The sequence below is a fragment of the Triplophysa dalaica genome, chromosome 23 (genome assembly GCF_015846415.1).
Source record: "Triplophysa dalaica isolate WHDGS20190420 chromosome 23, ASM1584641v1, whole genome shotgun sequence".
Taxonomy (NCBI): domain Eukaryota; kingdom Metazoa; phylum Chordata; class Actinopteri; order Cypriniformes; family Nemacheilidae; genus Triplophysa; species Triplophysa dalaica.
Genome location: NC_079564.1, coordinates 3,972,736 through 3,996,793, shown reverse-complemented (window position 1 = coordinate 3,996,793; position 24,058 = coordinate 3,972,736). Strand labels below are relative to the sequence as shown.

At 39.2% G+C, this 24,058-nt stretch overlaps 1 protein-coding gene across 5 annotated transcripts in view; it reads right to left on the bottom strand.

The window, feature by feature from the left end:
* Positions 1–1,082: 1,082 nt before the first annotated feature.
* Positions 1,083–24,058, bottom strand: part of arhgap29a (Rho GTPase activating protein 29a) — a 37,025-nt gene continuing 14,049 nt past the window's right edge. For 2 of the 5 annotated variants that reach the window (XM_056737822.1, XM_056737826.1), the window contains 21 exons: positions 20,696–20,839; positions 14,630–14,726; positions 13,708–13,780; positions 13,315–13,375; positions 12,751–12,897; positions 11,704–11,768; positions 11,431–11,541; positions 11,253–11,333; positions 10,447–10,614; positions 9,339–9,476; positions 8,740–8,930; positions 7,888–8,060; positions 5,585–5,713; positions 5,220–5,318; positions 4,849–5,009; positions 4,209–4,397; positions 3,980–4,117; positions 3,342–3,574; positions 2,859–3,174; positions 2,572–2,686; positions 1,083–2,493 (listed from right to left, as the gene is read on the bottom strand). In XM_056737822.1, coding sequence (XP_056593800.1) covers positions 1,529–2,493; positions 2,572–2,686; positions 2,859–3,174; positions 3,342–3,574; positions 3,980–4,117; positions 4,209–4,397; positions 4,849–5,009; positions 5,220–5,318; positions 5,585–5,713; positions 7,888–8,060; positions 8,740–8,930; positions 9,339–9,476; positions 10,447–10,614; positions 11,253–11,333; positions 11,431–11,541; positions 11,704–11,768; positions 12,751–12,897; positions 13,315–13,375; positions 13,708–13,780; positions 14,630–14,726; positions 20,696–20,839 — 3,794 coding nt within the window. In that variant the 3' untranslated portion in view covers positions 1,083–1,528. Of the gene's footprint in view, positions 2,494–2,571; positions 2,687–2,858; positions 3,175–3,341; positions 3,575–3,979; positions 4,118–4,208; positions 4,398–4,848; positions 5,010–5,219; positions 5,319–5,584; positions 5,714–7,887; positions 8,061–8,739; positions 8,931–9,338; positions 9,477–10,446; positions 10,615–11,252; positions 11,334–11,430; positions 11,542–11,703; positions 11,769–12,750; positions 12,898–13,314; positions 13,376–13,707; positions 13,781–14,629; positions 14,727–15,765; positions 16,012–20,695; positions 20,840–20,939; positions 20,962–24,058 lie in introns of those variants that run through there. The other 3 variants (XM_056737824.1, XM_056737823.1, XM_056737825.1) reach the window with 3 other exon arrangements.

Sequence of the window (24,058 nt, the reverse complement as noted above, 5' to 3'; positions counted from 1 at the left end):
TATATATATAAGATTTTATAAAATAATAACCCAAAGTGCTTTTGTTTACATCTTGTTAAGTGGTCTATAGATGCCATGGTTAATTTGAAAAGGCTATTAAATATATAATACAAAAAAGCACCTGCATGCCATAACAGAGATGATAATCGTATTTTACATGTTTATGTGTAACTATGACTACGTTTATTAATTTGCCAGATGCTTTTTTCTTAATGACTTACAGTGACTTCTTCAAAGAATACATTTTATCAACATCTGTTCCTTGGGAATAAACCCCATGACTTTTGTACTGTTAACACAATGCTCTACCAATTGAGAAACAGGAACAGTGCTTAACTTTTAAACATTTTTAAGAACTGAAACACATTTGTTTTAGTGTGACAACACTGCTGGTTTTAATAAGTTACAAGTGTGTATTCTCACATGTACCTGTTTTTACACTTGACAAAATGTAAGATATCTTGAAAACGCTGTTAAAAGAATCAGTTGTAAATCACAAAACTCATATAGATACATACAGATGTCATTTTCCAAAAGACATTGATTACGCCTTCAACTGGACTAGACTGCAAAACATGAACACTAGAAACTAGTGTTCAAACATATGATGGGAAACCAGACGGTGAAGGCACTTTGGCTAGATTTGCTTGTTTTGGGTATACTGACATTCCAGTAAGTTAAGAAATGCAAGCTTATGTACGTAAAAATACTTTGGACAAACTGTAACAATATCATATGAACACTTAATATATAGAACACGGGTGAAAATGCGCTTCTGAAAACGAACAGACTGAAAAATACCAACATTTTTTCCGAGTAAAAAGAAGGCAAATGACAAAATAAAGAAGGCAAATGACAAAATAAAAAAGCTCATTTCAAAAATACAAAAATGTTTTTTTATGTATGCATGTAATCACAGCTGGTATTTGGGTTTACTGTATACTCAGACAGACCAGTTGTACAACCTGTGTTGTTGACAAAAAAAATAACACTGCATGTAGGTAGCATTTCAGTAGCAAGAAATGTGTGGTTCTAATCTAATAAGTGCATTTTATGATTATAATAAAGTGACAACACGTAACTGTAATAGCTTGGTCTATTTAGTTTTGGTGTAAAACACGATACACAAGTATACACAATATATTAAAAAATAACAAAAAGTGTCAAATGAAACTGTGATTTGCTGTTAACATATCTTGTGTTGCATTGGTAAATGAATGGTGTGATACAAAACACATTTTAAGTGCGTACTGTGTAGGCAGTATTCTTGCCCAAGGGTTTGTTTAATTTTAACAAACGGCAGATGCAGAATATATTAATATGTAGATATATTCTATAGAATACTTCCTCGGATCTCTTCACAGTTATGGAAACATGTTTCCACATTTACGACGTAGTGCCGTTGCTAAGTCAGAGGTAAATTTGATAGATTTGTCTCTTTTCGGACCCAAGTGGCCCATCCTCCTTGCAAAGGCCCACGGCAACATACGTAACACCATTATTTTCAAAAACTGTACGCGTCCAAATCTCAGACAAAGTGAGCCTCTCTGTGTTCGAGATCCTGCATACGTCGGGACCTTAGTCTCTGGTATACAGGTCTTGTCCCATTTTGGCCGAGTTCCTCTGGGCTGGAACTGGGTGACTGGGGAGGAATTGAATTTAGGGCGTCCTGCTCTAGATAATGTTCTGGGTCTAGATCAGGCTCATCAACTGAGACTTCCACACTAAACCCTTCCTCATCATCATCATCCTCCTCCTCCTCCTCCTCCTCCTCCTCCTCCTCCTCTGTGCTGTTAGCTGTCGCTTTGCTAGTCTTCAGCTCAACTTCTGTTAAAGTTTTGATTTTGCAACCTGGAGGTTTGTAAAACGTTCCAGGAGGAGGTTGCAGAGTTCTTGGTGGCCTGAAGGCCGTAGGAACGGGGCAGTACTCGCTGACGTTCCCTTCCCTACGTAAAGTCCGCCCGGGCCTCACAGCAACGCTGTAGGGCGTGTTAGCATGAACGGTCCTATCAGTTTTGGTTTGTTCTGACAAAGATATCGTTGTAACGGAAGAAGCAAAAACGTTGACACTGTCGACCTCGGAGTCGGCAGTAGAGCTTCCCTGGATCACAACGTTCTTAGGGGTGATTTCGCGATGCTTATACTGCTTGTCCCAAGTCCTACGCAATGTCTGCGTATCAATGTAAGACTTCCTGTAATGGTTGGAGACTCGGGATTTGGGTTTCTCCACCTCGGACACCTCCTCGATGACAGGATCACGAGCACAGTCGTCGTCCTGCTCCACGGTGTTCTTCACGTTACATTCGTCCACCTTCGTCAGGTTGAGGAGGCGCTCGGCAGGCATGCTGATTGGTCGAGTGTCGAGCTTTGGTCTCGGAGGCCGCAGCTGAACTCTGGAAACATGGTTGCGGCGACTCAAGCCAGGCGAGGTTCGCACTTCAGTGACACTTGATGACAGGAACATGTTGAGGTCCTCCGATTCAGCATCTCCAACTGCAAAAACATGATGAGTTGTGGAGTTCTTTTACACGGTTATTCGTGTGTTTATTAACCAATGAAAACAATACATACCTGGTGCAAACTCTTTGTCGGATCTGATCTTTCCCTCTTTCACCTCATCCATCAGGTGTGTGGAAGGTATTACCGAGGAATGTCGTTTATACGTCTTAACCTTTGGCTGTTGCTGCTTTGAGACAGTTAATAAAAGAAAATGATTTCAAGGTACTTGTTAACCATTAAGACCAGTTTAATTATCCCTATAGACCACCTAAGATCCATAAATGACCCACTCGGACCAGATTAAAACAAAAACAAAAAACATGGACCATTAAGAAAATACCAACAAACTGTCCATTCACCTCTTTAATGTCCACCAGGGACTTTGAATGTCGGTTAAGCTGTTGTTCCTTCTCCTGAGTGGTAAAGCGCGATTTAATGGGGAGCGGTGAGCTCTCTCCTACAGGGGAGGAAGGCGGAAGTGGACTCAGAGGTGTATCGAAGATCATCTCGTAATGGCATATCAAAAGCTCCACCATTAGGGCCTGGTAGGGGTAGTCCACCAGAGAAGAGAGAGAAACCTCGGCATCAGCCTGGCGGGGTTTGATCAGCGTGGGGCCGAAGATGATGCCCAAATTGCTGGCGGTCATCTTGTTCTCATCTGACTTTTCTGATACCCTGTTTGAAAGAATGATGCAATTACAAACAATTTCAAATATTTGATCCAAAACATATATCATAACCAAGCGGTTTTCCAGGAGTAGTTGTTAGTCGAATTTAATGGCTACGTGAAATGACAGATGTCCAAAACAATGGTTGTCGGGATGTGTGTGTGAGTCAAACACCTGTGTAAGTGCTGAATTAAGAACTGCAGGGTTTTGTAGTGGGCTGGAGGCAGCTGTCGCAGCAGGTCTTTAATCTTGAAGAGGACCCGTTTGAGTTCCACGCTGATCGCCGGGATGTCGGGGACGGGACTTCTTCTTGATGCTTCTACTTCATCAACGATGATGCTCTGACTCTCTTTAGCCAGTCCGATGAAGTCGTTATAGAAACGGAACAGAATGAGCGGCTCAGGGAGCTACGGGAAGTAAAATGACAATTTAACAGCACTTTACTCCTATTGGCCACATAAGAGTGAATGCAATTTTAAGGACTGTATAAGTAACCTAGCAGCAAATTCATAAACCATGATTTGTCTAAAGGATGCTTAGAAAACTGTTAAGTAAGAATTTGGGTTATTCGAAATCTATGTTACATTTTTGCCTTTGAGTTTGTTTTTTCTTTGTCTTTTTGTTGGTTTCTTAAAAGTAATGTTTGCTATCGTTAAATATTTGCTAGCGTTGCATGTACATTCATAATATAAAAAAAAAATTATAGAAAAAAATTGATCACTTGATCTTAATGGATGATATAATCAAAAACGATTATTCATTCATTGTAGCAGAGAGTAGCAGAAAAACGATTAGTAAGGTTAAGTACGTACCTGGCGTAAATAAAGTTTAAGGACATTGCTGATGTCGTGAGGGTAAAGATCCGAGAGCTCAACTAGCTCTTTGCCATTCTCAAAGGCTTGGCAAAGCTTCTCCACACGCGACTTGGCTCCATTCACACGGTATATTCCCTAAACAAAACAGATCTCAGTTCAGTCTTGTTCAGCACTTTCATTTGATAATCTCCAGGAAGTACATAGGATACAGACAGGAAGTGCACACCTTGATGCTCAGAGCTCTGTTTTCGATCTCTGATGTGCATTTTTTGATAACAAAGGGAATTCCATCGGGACTATTTTTGGCTGCCTGAGCAAAGTCGATAGCGAATAGATGCAGTTTTCCCTGTAGTTTCTTATGTCCACACTGAATGGCCAGAGTCTCCAAACACTTCTTATGACATGCAAGAGAACACTGGAAATAACAGAGTTATACAAAATGAGTGCGTGCCAATAAACACATCATACACAACTCATATCATATGTATTACGATTAAAAAAGAAAGAACATCAGACGTGTAGACAGACAATCTATCGAATCATATGAAGAATAATTTGTTAACAAGGGGCACAAACAAAAAAAATGTGTTAGTGCCTAAACAAATTCATATGTCAACACATTTTAATAGCAAATACAATATATGCATTAGTATACATAACAAATTTATACCCCAAAATAATCAAAAGTGAGACAAGCTTTAAGGGACACTATAATTTATCAGCACGACTAAATTAAGTTGTTTTTTGTTGTTCAGTTGTTGTTGTCAAGTTAGTTAAGTTATAGTACTTATAACTAGCTGTGTACACAAACAATAGAAGTTTACGAAGGATTATATAGACTATATATGTGTGTGTATAAGACTCACCTCCTCGCATTCAGCACCATGAAATACCACAAGACTGTCACACTCCCTGCATTTCGATGGAGCGCGAAGCTTTCGTAGCTTGTGTGTCTGAGCAGCTTTGGACATCTGTGTGTTTCGGAAAGGTCCGGGAGAGGTTGCCTCCGTTACCATTTCACTCAGACCTGGTCACAGACAGCATGAGACAGCAAAGCATTTCAGTTTAGATTTTTGGCTGTGCTTTCAGACCTGAGCAAAAGATTCTGAAAAATGTCTCCAACAACAATACAAGTGGAAAGTCAACATTCTACGCATATGATTTTGTTAAAAACAATGTGCAGCCTTTCAAATAGCTAGACGCTATTTTAAGAACTTGTGTAACGTACAAAGCTCACCATTATCTGAAGGAGAGGGTGGCTCTCTGTCATCCAGGTCATCTGCTGAAGACATGGTGCCCGTGGATGGAGTTCTGGGAAGCCTTCTTTTGAAGTCACCTGGATCAAAACAGAACGGTATTATTATTCTGTTGAGGGATGTCTTTGCATTGGTGTTTTTTAGGAGATGTTCTCTGGAACTGAACTTGAAATGCCATAATAGGTAGACATGCACAATCAAAATAGACTGGTCTGTCATCTCCATTATGCTACGCACGCTTGAGACACAAGACCTGTCAATAACATGCATTATACTTTTTGCCTCAAGGGACAAGTGATTTACAGTAGTCTCTTTTGTGTTTTAGCATGCATGTTGTAGTTGTTACCTGGGCTTGCTGTTGGAGAGTCCATAGAGCGAGATTCACTGCTGCCTCCAGCACTTTCTGAATCACTGCACATGCCTCCACCCTGACTGCTCGTTCTCCAGACGCGGAACGGCCCCTGGATCTTTAATGCTGTCAGATATACAGACATAACCAAAGCATTAAAAAACTATTTGAGGTCATCCATAATATGACAAGGGCATTTTGTGTTCAGGTTTGAAACGAAAAATTAGGAGTATCTGACAATAGCGCTACATCTTTGATGACCTAAAAACATACTGAAGTTGTATGTGTAGGCCCCGCCCACAATCACTGTTCAAGTAGTGATGTGTATAGACCACAGCCACATTCAAAGAAATGCTGGACATGTTGGCCCCACCCACATCCACTATGAAAAACATGCTGTGCATGTTGGCCCCACCCACATCCACGGTCACAGAAATGCTGTACATGTGGGCCCCACCCACATTCATTATCAAAGATATGCTGTACATGTTGGCCCCACCCACATCCACTGTCACAGAAATGCTGTACATGTTGGCCCCACCCACATCCACTATCAAAGAAATGCTGTATATGTTGGCCCCACCCACATCCACTATCAAAGAAATGCTGTATATGTTGGCCCCACCCACATCCACTATCAAAGAAATGCTGTACATGTTGGCCCCACCCACATCCACTATCATAAATATGCTGTACATGTAGCCCCCCCCCCACATTCACTGTCACAAAAATGCTGTACAATTAAGCCCCACTCACATCCACTGTAACAGAAATGCTGTACATGTAGCCCCCACCCACATCCACTGTCACAAAAATGCTCTTAAAGTAGGCCCCACCCACATCCACTGTCACAGAAATGCTCTTAAAGTAGGCCCCACCCACATCCACTGTCACAGAAATGCTCTTAAAGTAGGCCCCACCCACATCCACTGTCACAGAAATGCTCTTAAAGTAGGTCCCACCCACATCCACTGTCACAGAAATGCTCTTAAAGTAGGTCCCACCCACATCCACTGTCACAGAAATGCTCTTAAAGTAGGTCCCACCCACATCCACTATCAAAGATATGCTGTACATGTTGGTCCCACCCACATCCACTATCAAAGATATGCTGTACATGTTGGTCCCACCCACATCCACTATCAAAGATATGCTGTTCATGTTGGTCCCACCCACATCCACTATCATAAATATGCTGTACATGTAGCCCCCCCCCACATTCACTGTCACAAAAATGCTGTACAATTAAGCCCCACTCACATCCACTGTAACAGAAATGCTGTACATGTAGCCCCCACCCACATTCACTGTCACAAAAATGCTCTTAAAGTAGGCCCCACCCACATCCACTGTCACAGAAATGCTCTTAAAGTAGGTCCCACCCACATCCACTATCAAAGATATGCTGTACATGTTGGTCCCACCCACATCCACTATCAAAGATATGCTGTACATGTTGGCCCACCCCACATCCACTATCATAAATATGCTGTACATGTAGCCCCCGCCCACATCCACTGTCACAGAAATGCTATACATGTGGACCCCACCAACATCCACTGTCACAGAAATGCTATACATGTAGGCCCCAGCCACATCCACAATCAAAAATATGTGGTACAATTAGGCCCCACCCACATCAACTACATGTAGGCCCCGCCCACATCCACTGTCACACTAATACTGTACATGTAGACCCCGCCCACATCCACTGTCAAAGAAATGGTCACTGTCACTGTCACTATCACAGCAATACTGAACATGTAGGCCCAACCCACACCCACTGACTCTGCAGTTCCGGGTATAAAGGCCCCACCCACATTTACTGTAACTGCAGTACATGTGGAGGCCCCGCCCACATTCACCATCCTTGAAATGATCTCCGTCCAGCCGCCTACATTCACTGTCCTTTTTCAGCGGAAAGTTCACACTCTCGTAAACTTTAATGAGATGTCTTAAAACACTGATGTGTCCAATTGAGCTCTCCTTAAACTGGTCTGACAGGCGTATCTCACACTTGAGATTTAATCCGTCGTTTGTGAATAGAACAATCTTGTTCTTGAAGGAGATAAACGAGAGCTCATCCGATGCCGTTCAGCATTCCAGGGAAGTCAGCCAAACTCTAAAGTGATGCGGTCTAACAAAACCTAAATAAATGAAACTTTCCATGTGATTTTGAATACAACATGCAACTCAAGCTTTAATCATACTCTGTGACGTCCTGATTTTCTAAGTCGCAGTAAAGGGTGACGTTTTCTTTTTCGTTTGAGCTGTCAGAGTTTGTTCTGTAATATCGTTACCTTGTATATCGTTGCTACTGTTTGAGCGTCGCTCCGTCATCTTTCCTGTACGTGCTTGGACGTGACTCTCCACCTCATCAGCGCTCAGGAAGTCTCCAGGTGCGAGCGACACCTGAGACAGGTGGACCTGAGGTGAATGACTGCTGCTATTCGCTCGCTTTGAGAGAGGCAACCTGCAGGAAACATAAAAGAATGTCAAGATAAGCTAAGACCCTGTAGTCAACACACCTGAACAAATGCAATGCAATACTGCTTTCCAAACGATGTGTTTTTCACAAATGTTTTAACAAGATGTATGCCATTAAATAAAATGAAAATATAATTTTGGAAAATGTCATTACATTTTCGTCAACTAAGGTCTTTTTTAAAGAAAATATCAAAAGACAAAATAAATCCCTCACCAAGTCACTTTATAGTATAAAAGAGACGTCACATGACAGTTTCATGATTTTAAAGGGCTGTTTTGAAATACAAACATCACAACCAGGACATCAACAACCAGACTCAGGTGCCAAAATAACTAAGCGAGAGACGTGAAGAAGAAAAAAATCTATTTTTTTCTTCACTTTTCTGCCCTCTTTCCTCGCACTGCAGCCATTTCCTCAGGAAGACCTGAGGGCACCCGCACAATTGTGTGACATTTTTACTTACACAATTCTCTCTCCATCACTCACTGCTTAAAAGTCAAAGAGTTAGGAAAAAAAACCTGGTCGATGCCAGTTTTGAGGGAACAAAACACAAAACATTGAAGGGCCATTCCACAACAGACTTTCCTGTCGCTGAGAAAATAACTTTCTGAAACAACAAGTAAACAGAGAAAAAGTTTCAGACATCTGTAGACATCGGACATACCCTGAGTTCTGTGTGGAGGGGATGTTAAATGTGAAGGATTCCCCTCTGGTCCTGTCCGAGGGGAGACTCTTCACAAACTCTGTGTAACACAGACCAGGTTCGTAAAGTTTAGCGTTCTCACAGAGCGACTGAAAGTTGACAGGCAAGGAAACCACCTGGGCCTGCTGCAACTGAAACCAGTTTACAGTCACCTGCACACACAAAAAAATCACTATAATGAGGCAATTGACATTAAACGTACAATACTAGGACTTAAGTTACTAGCATCACAGCTTTTGTTTATCAAGTGATAAACTACAGCCATTAGAATTTAAAATATAGGAACTATACAAGATTTTCGATCAATGAGACTTTAAGGGGGTCTCAAGGTCAATAAAGCGTCATGTTCTGACAGTCACAGCTGGTAAGAAAAGAAAAACATGAAAGACATGTGATTTATCTCTTGATGTGACCCCTCGCACCTGGTTAGGTAGCCTGGGGTCACTTTGTTAAAGCGATGATAATTGCGCTGCGAGGAGACCAGGTGTGCCCGTTTTGTCTGACTGACCGGTAATAATGAGAGTTTGTGCGTCTGCGAGTGTGTGTGCATCATTACTCACTGCTTTCAGGGTCAGGTCACACTGAAACACAAGCTCTCGTATCTGAGTAAGAATCTCGCTTTTAGTGGTGGCCATCTCGACTCTCTTCACCCCGACATCTGTGATGCAGTTTTTGCAATGTTCTCTGGCTTCCTCTGCCTAGAATCAGCCACACACGTATACAATATTTAGATATTTAAACATGATATTTAGAAAAGGATAAATATGTGATTAGCAGTGTTGGGCAAGTTACTCTGAAAAAGTAATGAATCAGTGTTATGAGATTACTGTACACATTGCTCTCTTCAAAAAAGTATTTTATTACGTATTAGTTATTACTTTCTATATCCAATATCACCCTTGATCAGTTAAGTGAATCAAGGTTAGAAATGGAACGGCTCTTAATTCATTTAAATAAATAATATAAACATATTCTTATTCTTATTAACTGACCAAAGTGTTGAATTGTACATTAAAGAACGGACTTTAAAGTTAGACTTCGAATTTTGATATCAATTCCACTATTGCATACACATATATTACACAAAGTATTTAGTTTAATTGCATCAGAAGTAACTATAATTAAATTACAGAAAAAATAAGAGTAATTAAATTACAGTTACTAGTTACTTAGTACACTGGTGATTATCGAGTTACTTTCCAAAACTTAATTTTTTAGAAAGAAAAATACAGTGGATGTGTAATACAGATGTGTAATGAAGAAATGAATCAACACATTCAACACGAACTTCCTGCTAATAAGGTGCAGAGACCTGTCTCAATAATCCAAGAAAATGCAAAAAAGTCTGCACTTGAAAAACTGTTTGTATACATGAGCAGGGGATCAAAGTACAATACAAACATTTAGACTCTTTGCCTTCGTCAGTGTATGCCCATACACAAACTCTTTCAATTATATACTCATTGCATGAGTATCTTTGGGTGAACATGATTACAGAGACTACCTCTTAAATTCATAATTTTACATTTTAAAATTAAAGAGGGACTGTCAAAAAAAAGAAAGACGTTTTTCTTGGCGAAAGACCAAAGTTCTCATTTAGACCCGAGGGGGAAAAGAAGAAATGTTTCATCAAGTGTTGCATCCGTCATGTATGTGTCAGTGTCTGACCTTCTGCAGCGCCTCCTCTGCCAGTTTGCGTCTTTTTTCAAGCTGTTTTCCGCCCATTCCGATCAGTTCCTCCTCCACCCGACTGGTGGAGCATTTGGCCTTCTCATACTCCTCCTGCCTCTGTGCTTGGAGCAGCCGGGCCTTCTTCAGTGCACTGTCGGCTTCATTCTGTAATTATACACGTTTAAGAGTCTTAAAATGACAGTAACTAGTCTACTTTGAAAACTAATCATGTTAAATAACCATGTATAATAATAAAATGATCAGATAAACTCATTTTACGTCAAAACAATGCGAGCTGATCGACCATAGAAACATTATAATTAAGAAAATAAAAAGTTCAACTTTTGAGTTTATTCTGAATTGAATTGATATCACATTTGGTTCCAACTCCTCTTTCAGGGGAAAGAGGTATGGGGTTTATAATTTTCATCATATTTACACAACACATGGTCAGTTAAACATGTACTGTATATGGCAACCAGTTTGCCAGTCCATTACACAAACATTGTACAGAGGAAGTACACATTTAAAACCCATTCTTAGCAAAAGAACATGGGAACTCACACTTTGCACCTAAACACTACCTTCATTTTCCTACATTTCTTTGAGTAAGTAGTTCAGGTGCTTATTGAAATGCTACAAAAACTTCACCAGTCCGTGAACTTGCAATTGAATCTGATATAATATTAGATCAGCAGAAGAATTTAAACAACAGGCTGACAGCCCGAGGAAACTCCCAGTGAAGCTAGTATTTCTCAAACAAAACTTTTTTTTGCAATATTTGCGTAAAAAAACACACCCACCATTTTCTTCTGCTCCCTCTGCCACTGCTCCTTCACTTCCTTCCTCAGCTTGTCCAGCTCATTTTTTCGAGCTTGCAGAGGCTACAGGGAACGAAACACACACACAATTTCCTGTCTGTCAATTACCCAATGAGACTTCTGTGACAAGTTCAAAATCAAACGGGATTGTCGATCCTACCTGCATGAATTTATTAGCCTGGAGCGCAGCTGCCGTTTGCATGATCAGCTGGCTGTATTCAATGTCGTTCTTGAAGGCAGATATGTAAATATCCCTGAACGGCATATGCTCCTGAAATAAATAGCGCAGGATTGAACAAACAGATTAAAAGCTTTGATAACACCTCTGTTTATTTAGTCAAGACTTTTTTATAGTCTACGGAAGTGCGTATGTTTTCTCATTGTGCTTTTTATGAAAACACGCAGCTTAAGTATGTGTCATATGAAGGCTGACCTGCTGAGTCGCCAGCGCCTTTGCAGATTCGGCCATCTTGGTGTAGCTCTTTGCACACTCAATGTCTGGAAATAAAAGGGATGGTTGTACATGAAAGACGAGGTCATGATTTTTCAGTCTAGATGTGAAGGAAACCAACCTGCTAAACTCTCTCATAACATTAAATTTACGTACATGGCCTTATATTAACCACGGTTCACTTGACATTGACTTAAAGACTAAAACCAAAACAGTAATAATATACAACGTCCCTTTAGACAAAACATGGCTTAAAGGGATAGTTCACCCAAAAAATAATTAGTTTCTCATTTATTCAGACATTTTCTAGATATTTTGAAGAATGTTGGTAACCAACAACTTCTTCCCTATTGACTTCCATTGTATGGACACAAAACCGCTGAGAAATTTCTCACAATATCTTCTGTGTTTCACAAAAGAAAATGTCATATAATGGAGATGCTAAATTAGCGCTCGCTATAATCTCTATGTGCAATGCATTTTTTCTTGTCATTGACTGGAATCATGTCTATTGTATTGTCCCTACTAAAATAAACGTATAAATAAAAATAAACAGGTATTGAACAGCATAGTTTAGCGAATACATGATGATAATTATATTATTTTAAGGGTGCACTGCCATTTAAAGGCCTATTTACGCCAAGGAAAAGAACTATAAAGTTTTTTAAATACTTCAAAATTTACTGATATCTATACTGATATGTATACAAAGGAACAACATCATTGGGATCGCTGAGTGATATTTTATAAATGATGAACCGGCCAGTCAAAATCCATTCAAAGAGCTCACACATTTAAAGAATATGAAACTGTGACATTCGTGCTTAAAACAAACATACATTACCGTTTGATGTGGGTAGTTATCGTAATACTTATGTTTATAGTTATCGTCAGTTCTGTGAACTTGCCTTTAACCTAAATAAATGTTCTTTTTTCTTCTCAACATTACCCTCCTCATCTAATACTGTTATATAAACATGCCAGATATAGCACTCAGATATCCATAAATGCCCAACCAGAATCACTCACCCAAATAAAGACGTTTCTCCACCCAGGCCAGGAGCTCCTTGGTGTATTTTGACCAAGCTTTGGCATAGAGCAGGGCCGACTCCACCCCGCTGTCACTCCGGAGCAAAGCCCCGTCCATCTCCTCCAGCCGCGAGGGTGGAGAAGGACCTGTGAGAAGGGTGGACACACAGCCGAACACATTTGTGAGGGTTACATGGTACATGCTAGCAAAAACGCCCATAGGTTTTGTGTGTGTATGAATGTGTAAGAATGACAGTTTGAATCTGTTTGTTGACCTTGAGGTTGTATTAGAGTGGATTGGCACTAAGCAGCCCAGCCAGGATTTAAAATGACAGCTAGTTGAGTGCCGAGTTTATACACATGCGCCAAGAACAAAATCTTATTTGAGGAAGATCGTTGGTTCAATTCCAAGGGTACACACACTTATTGAAAAAAACGGCATACATTGAATGTACAATATGTCGCTTTTATCCCAAATGGATACATTAAAGAGATGAAATGTGTTGGTAGGTTTACTGTTCATGTATAAACTGGCACTTAAATAACCGAAAAACCGACTCTCACCTGGAGTGTCATCTTTTTCCGTTCCACATCCGCCAGACTCCACTGCCAGGTTCTCAAAAGACTGAATGTAAAAAAAAAAACACGACAATGAAATAGAGTCTGCAGCGCTAACAAACAATCCAGCAAAGGAAACAAGCATTATCTGCCATATCTGATTATCTGAAGTACACAGTCACAAGGCCAAAGCGTCACTGGCTTTTTCCAGTGAAATATCTCACAGCGGAATCCAAACAGGAAAAGCCTTCTTCTCTAAAAACAGACCTCATTTCTATTTTTCTCAGCCGAGGTTTGCACCCTCTGACCTCCATCTCTACGGCCACATCCCTGTGACGTGCAACAGGACCACCTGTTGATCGGACTGTTTTTAAAGCGCATAACAGTGGGAAAACTCACCCTGCTCCTGCGGGTCTTAGGAAGGCCTGAGGCTGAACCGTTCTCTACATCTCCCATAAGGAAGTCAGACACTCTGAGAAGAGAAAATGAAAGGCAGATAAGGGTCATGATTACAAAACAAATACATCCTTCTCCAAAATGTATTGGAGTGTTATTAACAGTGTGGGTGTAACTAGTTTCTAAGTAATTACTTACTGAAATTGAATTACTTTTCCCTTCAAGAGTAAAGTAAATGATTACTTTTATTTTTTCTGTAATTGATTTAGTTACTTCAAATGTAATTGAACTAAATATTGTATTTTGTATACAATAGTGGAATTGACATTAAGATTCAAAGTCTAACTTTAAAATGCATGCATTAATGTATATTTCTCACATTTGTAATACAAGTCAGTTTAGTCAGAGTACTTTATGTTGATTTAAATTATTTATTTGAATGAATTCGTTTTGTGTCTATCCTTGAAACACTTAACTAATCAAGGTTGATGTAAGATATAGAAAGTAATTAGTAATACGTAATTAAATACTCTTTGGAGAGAGCAATTTGTACAGTAATCCAATTACACTACTGAAATTGAAAAAGTAATGAATTACTAGTTACTCATTGCAGCGTAACTGGTTATTTAGCGGTCTACTTTTAAGAACAAACTTAAATGCTCTAAAGTGCTGTCTCTGTAGGTAGCTCACTAGGTTTAAGAGTAAAGTTCTAACTTAAACACCATTACGCACACAATCCTGATGTTAAAAAAACAAGGCCACCCGGACAGCACTGGTGTTATCTTATAAAGCAGACGTTACGTGAACACACACAGATGTTTTTGCCATGTAGCTATTGTTTCCAAATGACAAATCAGACACGAGTCGATTACAAACCAATGAATTCATATTAGCGTATCATTTAGAAAGTGTGTGCTGTACTTACACATTGCCAAACGTAAAGGCCAATGTATCAATAGAAGTGTAGATCTCAGAAAAGAGGGTCTGTTTATTGTCCTCACTCACTTCCTTGTAGTTCACACCTGTTTGTTTCAAATATGAATGACAGATATCAGGGGATTGGAGTTACATGGATAACAATGTAAAATGCATTATCTGTTATTAGCTAGACGTACACTTTACATGAATACAAAAGATGGGACCATTCATAGGTATTTGTATTGCAATCTGCATTTTCTTTTCCAAATAAAGAAAAAACTGTTTTGAGATTTTCAACTTCTCAGTTTCTTCATATACTTAGACTTCAAGTATATTAGAAGTTCAAAATTATTATTATTATTAGTCTCATTCGCATTGGTAAGAAAACAAATTATGATTTATAATCTGAGGTGTTGGGAATGATTTTGAAGGTAATGTTTGATTTCATTTGACCTACTTTAGCATTCAATTTTATGTTTGATGTTTTTAACCACCGTAAATATAAAATGTTGATAATAAAACTAGATAACTATTAACATGAAGTAAAGTTTAAGCTAAAAAATAACGTGGACTTTATCATCTAGGCAAATCAGAGTACTGACTAAGATTTTTTCTTCTTCAAAAGTTTGAGAATGAGAGTCGTCAAAAAAAAGAGACAATTTCATTTCTGAGTCTAAACACCGGACTGGAAAATACGGGCTGAAACTAAACAGCAATGTAAATAAGCTGCAATCAGCTCCAATAATAAACACTGTGAAAATAAACAAGTGGCAGACCTCACTAAACACCAATGACGCCATTCCTATTTCAACACCCCCCAAACTCCTTATCCATCCCAACCCACACTTCTACAAGAACAAAGATTTGGGAAAAAAAAATCCCTTCAGACAACCAGATTCACATTCAAGCATGTTTCACCTGTTGTACAACTGGATTCACTCCTGTTTCCTTCACACAGGTTTACACTCACTTCAGTCTAACCAACAAAGCATTACAGGCTAAAGAATACTCATACCATTCAATCGGAAACCATGAACTTCAAAACGCCAAGAACGTAAGAAACATGCAAGACAAGAATAAATTCCTCCAGTGAGTTCATGAAATCTTCAAGACTCAAATCAGTTCTTCAAAACGCCCACTTACCGACTACTACACTTCCCATCCAGTTGGCATCCACTGAACATCCAAAAAAGTGAGATGCCTATAGACGTCAAGAAACGTAATAATTTCTGACAAACGGTTTAAAGAAATTTCCTAAAAAAATTTCGCAAAGACAATTCCAGGCAGATCCGAAGGCCAATCCAAACCGATATCTCAAGATATCTTGAGATCCACGAACAGCAGCTTCAGCGTATGGTGGATCCAAACCCCCTTCCACCAGAGCTTAGATGTTCTGTCTGATCATCACGTCCCCTCATCCCCTCCGCACACCCCTCCCCAACAGGAAATCCTGAAGCTCACAAGAACACAATGGCAGCCCTCACCGTCCACATACGAACCAAACCTGGAAATTACATCATCAAGCAAAAATGGCATTGCTTTTTCTCGCTTTTCCCCTCCTCCCTGGGAAATCAGGCACCAGTCAGGCACCCTAATCAATTTCACCTCCGAATCTAGAGGGAAGAGCTGATAAAACATTGACCAGACCAAACATTGAGCTCCCTGGGAATGAGTTTAGATGTTTCCCACAGAAGATACCAAACTTATCTGTTCAGATACGGATGGCACTCGCACGTCCTCACGTCGGAGGTGGTTAAAATGAAGTCTTAAGTTTGCCGGACACCAAAGAGCTCGAAGAGAGGGATGGGCAGCACTTAGTAGAAAACCCCCTGAGTCAGTCGGGTGAGGGAGGCTGGCTTTTGAAGGCTCAAGGTGATGAGAGGTAAAGAGTCGCCGGACTGATGGGAACAGCCACAGATAACAACAAACACGCCCCCTTTTTGCTGGCAGCTCATGATAGACATAATACCACAAATTACATTCGAAATTCAATACAAAGTCTTATGCAACAACAAAAAGAAGATGAGAAATCTACTCATGGCTCTTGTTTAACAAAACAAAAGACGTGTTTTTATTCCCCAGAATGTGTTAAAATCATCAAGGACTGGACACACGAGGTTGTTCAACATCAGCACATACCTTCCCATCGGGATCCATCTTTTGAAGAGGTGGGGAGTTTGCATAGCGATGTTCACATAACGTTCTGGACTCAGTTCCTCCCTAGAGCCTCCGCGGAGGTTTGCCTAAACTCCTGCCGGTCTCTATCTCATCCTGAGGCCCAGCCAGTGGGGTCAGTGTCAGGTTTTTGCAGCAGACGCATCTGCAGGGCTGAACATGAGCGAAATGGGACTGTTCAAACTCCACGGCGGAGTTCTTATCATGCTTGGAGCTCCCCGATCCGGATATTCAACATTCTCATATTCTAATCTCTGAGCTACAGAGCAAGAATACTGATTGTTTAAGGGTCACATTACAATGGTTTTACTGTGTGTGTGTATCTGAGACAGACAGAGAGAGAGAGATTGGAAAGAAAAGGCATGTGTGTGTAAAATAAGATGCATTTTGCCCCTCTAGTGGAGGCAGCTCGTATTGCACTCCAATTTAACTTAGGATAATTACAGTACAAGTTATACAATCAGATGTTTAAAAAAGGGAAAATGTAAAAGTTTTTTGCTATAATCCCAACTAGAAAGCTAGAAAAGTATTATCAAACTATTTTGAAGGTGAAGGCCAAAAGGCTCTGAGATGTGTTTACACAGAAACATCACATGACCCGCCATGAGCCCGACTGTCAAAACAGAGCTGGGCATTTAGCCTCAGTTCCCAATAACACTGCAAAGTGCAAGTGACCGCATTACAAACCACGTCCTGCCATTAATCACAACCTGCTTCTGTTTGTTTTAACCCATAAAAACCCACAGCCTTTTAAACAGTAAAAATTGTGTTCCTAGCTTATTTGGTAAAGTAATGCATTAGCAGATCAAAGGAAATGGGTTTGATTCCCAGGGAACACACATTCTGATAAAAATTTGCACTGGATAAAAGCATCAGACAAATGCATAATTGTAATATTGACTATATTGACAGATTTTGGGGTCATATTATTCTTTGTGAACAAAATCATTTTCAAACAGTAGCCTAAAGAGAACTTGAGCACCTAATGCTTTGTTCAGATTTGACTTCTTTTTTTTTTAAGATACATTATAATTCTATGGAGTGAACCGTGTTTTCTGAGCGCCTTTTTAAACGCCTTTTTTTGCTTTTTTCAACTTCAAAAGATAAAAATCTTTTATTAATTAATTAATTTTATTAAGTAATTTTTCTGGAAAAAACAGCATACGTCAAGCTCCTTTTTCGAAGCTTACCAATGATGAGCAAGTAGCGAGACCTGTCATGCAAGGAAGGTGATTGGTTGAGCAGGATCAAGCTAGAAAAAATTTAATGCCGGCCGAATCGCCAGTTGGATTATAGTTTTGTATGAATGTAAGAATCATTTTCACTTTCAATAAATTTTGATTGCATTTCTAGTGTGAAGATTTTAAATATTTGATTGGTTATAGCAAAGAAGCTCTCTTTGTATAATTCAAATAGATGTCCGTTACGCTGCCAAAGAGGTCTGTCTGAATGTGTTCCTATGAGCTGCCTTTGTGCACAAACACTGCTTCAGAAGTCATTGCCAGCTGCTATTTGTAACTACAACGCTGCAAGCTTTAGTTTCCTAAAAAGAGCAATTGTCAACTTTTTCTTGTCAAAAAAGAAGTCAAATGTGAACACGGCCTAAAATAATAGTTCACCCAAAATGTAAAATCATTGAATTTTGCACAACCTCTTGAACGCTGATAGCAAAACAACATTCGTCTCCATTGAATTCCATTGTATGGACACAAATCAACCGAGACATTTCTCAAAAGATATTTTTTTGTGTGACACACAAAAAAATTAAAGTTCATAGGTTTTGAATGACATAAGGGGTAAAAAAAATATTTTACAGAAGTTTTCTGTTGGGTGAATTATCCTTTAAAGGTGCTGTGTGTATGTAACATGTAGCAGGATCTTTTGACAGAAATGCAATATAATATACATAACTATGTCTTCAGAGGTGAATAAAGACCTTACATAATAAAGCGATATGTTTTTATTACTTTAGAATGAACTATTTCTATCTGCATACACCGCAGGCCCACCCGTTGTTTCTACAGTAGCCCCAAATGGACAAACGTCTCTACACAATGCGTTTCATAAATACTTGACATACACTGGCAAAGAATAGAAAGCGTGACGGCATCTTAGTTCTGTGTCTGCCATCGTAGTGATTTGAAATGGAGGGGTGGAGTGCCTGTTGGTTGCAATTCGCAACCTCACCACTACATGCCGCTAAAATATCCTTTGAGAATTTGTTTTAATTATTTGTCTAAATTATAACATAAATGGATAAAAAGAAAAAGATAAAAATTGTATTCTAGGTCTTATGAGACAATAGATATATTTAAAACACTTGTATGAACTTGAGGGAAAGATACAGCAGTTGAAATGTCCTTGTGATCAGTTCAAAATAATTCACAGAAACGGCTCAGAACAAACTTATTTCTGAAAAACGCACAAACATTTAGCATCAGATGATAACGCTATCCCGCGTGGGTTTATATTTTGCTATCTAAGGACATTCTTACATTTTAAAGTGTGCCGTTAGTGTGCATTTTGGCCCACGCCACACAAACTCAACACCGCCTCCCCTCAGGTCAAAATGTTATTCTTCCTTTGGCAAAAACCAGTGTTTCATCATCACCTCCTATGTGTGTTTTAAGCCTCAAGCGAGGATATAGAGAATATGCAGATACTCCTGGCATTCTTGTCCAGAAGCCAGCTGAGGAATCTCCCCGCATGGAGATGCAAATCTCTCAGTGAGGAACCAGGCGATGAAACGAGAATCTTTTCCTTCAACAAGGACATTGTGTTCAGAGCAAGTGTTTGCCCCAACACACACGTGTGCACGCACAAACACACATAGAAGTGAATAATTCTGCTTTACAAACCACACCGCATTGTGGGAGAACATCCTATGCTGAGAGACAAAGATGTCTCTTTTTAAAGTACTTTCTCATGCATTTCAACACTCTTTGTACACATATGTTCAGTGAGACCGGTAATCCTTCTAGAAAATGATCTCCGGCAATTTCAGGTGTATTGTTACCAGCTCAGAGACACTGAGTTACATTACACGACTTTATCACTGAATTTTGTCTCGATTCGCAGTCGAGTTGAGTTGAGTTTGTTGTCATGTGTCATTTAAAGAATATCATGTAGTAAATTAGGGTCAAAGATTCAGATTGTTAAACCTCAGATGATAACTTCACCTTGAATAGTCACAGTTGGATGTTTAATGTATTTGAGAATTTTGTAATCATACAATCATAATTTAAACCATCCTAAAAGGAACAGTTCACCCCAAAAATGTAGTCTTCGTTTACTCACTTCAAGTTAACTTTTTTACTACAATTTTATTTTTTCCTACTATGGTAGTCAATAATGTACAAGAACTGTTTGGTTACAAGCATTCTTCCAAACATACTTTTCTGTGTTCATTGGAAGAAGAAATGTATACAGATTTGGAACAACTCAAGTAAATGATGGTGCCATTTAAATTTTTGGGTGAACTATTCATTTAAGGTCAAATTCTGTCATCTGCTTGTCATTTTAAACCTGTATGACTATCTTCCGCTGACCACAGAAGAAGATGTTTTGAAGAATGTTGTTTACTGGAACCGTTCACTTGCATTGATTTTGTGTCCTACACTAGAAGCGAATGGGGGCCAATGCTGTTCGGTTACCAACTATCTTCAAAATATCTTTTGTGTTCTGCGCAAGAAATAAATAAAAAAAGGTTTAATATGACAAGAGGGTGAGTAAATGACAGAATTTTCATTTTGGGGGACCTATCACTTTAAGGGAGGATAAATAGGAATCAGATGCCTGTGAAAAGAAGTTTGAGGATGCAGTTAGTAATAAGTTAGTTTTCTGCTTTACATCAAAGTAAAGTGGGAAGTGGGAGAGGATGAGCAAGAGCGTAGCTCACCTTTGACTTTTGCGATGAGAGTTCCTGCAGCACTGAGGATCTCCACTGAATTAAGGGAGTGATGTTTGGAAATCACAGCTTTCAATACACGCAACAACTCCCCCAGACGCTCATGAACCACTTGGTGCAGGCAGTCCTGGTGTTCTGAAACGCACATAAAAACACACTTCAGGAATGATTGAAAACGTTACACGATCACACTTGTGTAACCATGTGTTCATTCGACAACCTTAAAATCAAATACCTAACATGACGTGATGGAATAAATCTTTTGTTAAGATACAACTCTATGGTTTCCATCAGCACAATGGTCCCAACCCGTCTGATCACTTCATATCTTGAGACATCAGACTGTGTCATCAGATTTTCTTCAAATACGATTTCAAATACATCCTCCTTTATTGTGCAACTTCCGCCTACTGACATTATCTGATCATGCATGGACGAGAGTGCCAAACACCTTCACGGTTTAAAGAATATCAAACAGAAACTATACATACAAACGTGGACCACAAGCCTTCTTGTGAACTGTTTTCCTCATTTGCAAGATTTGCAAGAACACACAAATACACAACCGCATATTCAGAGCATCATCAAAGCCACATTTGTGCTGACAGTGGCCTCTGGATTATCCGCCGCATGGAAAAAGGGGATCAAGGAGATTTTACCCCTTCTACCCCCTTTTTCCCCCTCCATATCTTTTCCTGTAGAGCAACAAAAAGGTGGAACAAATGTTGGCGTGTATGGTGCCTGCCATGGACATGCCATCGGCTCTCCAGTCAGAGACAAGACCAACAATGTCTGACCAAATTAGATTGATGCACAGAATGAGACACAAGAAAAAGGGACTGTTTGTTGGTTGGTGGCTGCAACTATTTGATGCATATCGTCACTATACTTTTTAAACCTTGTTTAAACCTTCTTTTTGCCATAAATTTACAATTTTAGTCATGCTTTGTTCTATCACTGTTTTTGGAAAATATTTAACCAATACATAGTACTAATAAATTCTTGTCAACTAGTTGCATTTTTTTCATTTGCTGAAAAACAGTGAATTTGAAGAGTTTGGTTTCAAAATGAGATAACTCCGTTTTTAAATTTCTTCAAAATCATATTTTTTAATATGTCATAATTTGACATGTTTGACATTTATGCATTTGGCAGACTAACATTGCTTTGTACTATACATTTGTTTCTGACTATGTGCAATCCCATGGGATTGAATCCATCTTGCTCTAACCACTGAGCCACAGGAAAGCTTATCATGATTTTATTATTTTTTATTGTGTAAGTTACCTGTATCATTTTAGTTATGTCTTAAATCAAAACAAAACAACTGCCGTTTGATTGATATTACATATTTTTGAGATTTTTATTATTTTATTATCTCATTTTGGAACCAAACTTTTCATTTGGACATCCAGGGTTTCGGAAGGAGAACGACGATTTTTACAAAGATTTTAATAAACATTTCTGATGTCCCCCACTAAATAGAATCTGAAAGCTTAAATTATGAATCACCATTATAAGTGTACCATTGCAAATCGGGGTAGGATAAGGAGACAAATCTGTTTTTTTATTTATTTGCTCATCAATTGCATTTTAACACAGAAAAGATTCCAGTGTCGAAGACCCCATTACCTTCTTGATAAGATTTCTTTTTTGTGTTAATGTAGATGGGTCGGACATGTAGAATAAGTTATTGTCCCTTTTTTAAACAGCAATAGGGTTAGAGTACATCACAGCTGTCAATCATGATTTGCTCCTAACCTGATAGGAGTTTTTTGGGGGAAGGATATTCCCATTTTTGAGCGTTTGATTGTACAAAATTCTGTCTTGATTCAGAATCAAGAGATTTCAATATCGTTTACTCATTTTTCCAGAAGAAAAAACTGTAAATGTTAATGCAATCTGCTTGAAGCAAATCACGCCATTATTTAAAAGCAATTTAGATATATAAATGTTGCTCTTGATTCTTTGCAGGCCTCATTGGCCCAGTAGTTGATTTTACCTGAAAAACATGATTTTTGAAGACATCAAAACAAACCCCCCCATTAACTCATTCGTTACGAAGAGTCACAGGAAGGAAAACATGCACGTGTTATAACTTCAGCTGATGTGTAATACAGTAAGGGGAGTCTAGGTTAGATAAGCAGGGTTGGCTTTTCCTGAACAGGAGGGGAGCTTGAGAATTTTGTCTGAAGAAGTTTGAAACAAAAGCTTGGTTCAGTTCTCATAAGATAGCACCAGGTTGTCTCATCAGGGAGTGGATATGCTTGACACCTGATGAAGATAAATGAGTATTGAAGCTACAAGAAAGTGCTGGACCAGTGGTGGATAGTTACAACTGAAGGTTATTGTTAGGCATAGTAGGGTTGGGAGATGTCTACCAAATTGGCATTGGACGATGCCTACACTGAAACATTGTGAAGTACGATGACATCGGGGGGCAGAGTTATATAAGTTTGCTGGATGGCCATATGCCAAAACATTAAAAACGATTATATCAGGGCTCCAGACTGCCACCAAATCGCAGTTTTCAAGACAGCATACTTTTTAACAAGTATTTGCACATGTTTGACCTGCACATTTTGAATATCTTTTAGTTGTTATTTGACATGGAAAGACGAGAAGATCTTGAGCCCACCAGTGTAGGCTGTGTGTCTGACTACTAGTCAACTGCACTGATGTTTCCTGCTGCAATCGCGGATGCGCACAGTTCAGGTCTTCATTGACAAGTTTACACACACAGCGTGAGTGCGTTATAACGATTCACTGTGTGCTTTCACTTTCTACGTCTGTCAAGTCTCGCAGCTTCTTAATCATACAACACCGCAGAAAAGCGCAAATGGACGAGCTCGATACATGTGCAGAATGTCATACTGTGGACTCTGCTGTCAACATTTGTTGTGCTGTACGCGTACAGGATGTGCGGACGACCGCGGAATGTCCTGATGATGAAAATTACGTCATGCAGGGGAACCATGATGCCAGCCCAACATCGTGATAGCTATTAGCCATCAGCGATGGATGATGTCATCGTCTATTGGCCAAACCCTAAGGCACAGCTGTATCCAACCCAACTTTAAGTACCTTTTACTTTCCTAAAAAGCAGCAAAACATTTTCGACATTTTGATGTTATTTGACTTTAACACGTTTGATGACTAAGTAACGTGTAATTTTATGTTTCAAACTGAGATGGCGATAGAGAGACAGAAGATATGGGTTCAAATACACCAAGCATAATCATCTGATTTTAAATCCAAATTTAATCATTGCAAAATTTTATCTGATACTTTTTGTGATACTATTAAATGAAACGTCATTTTACAATTTTGAAAACATTTACCAAGAAATGCCTA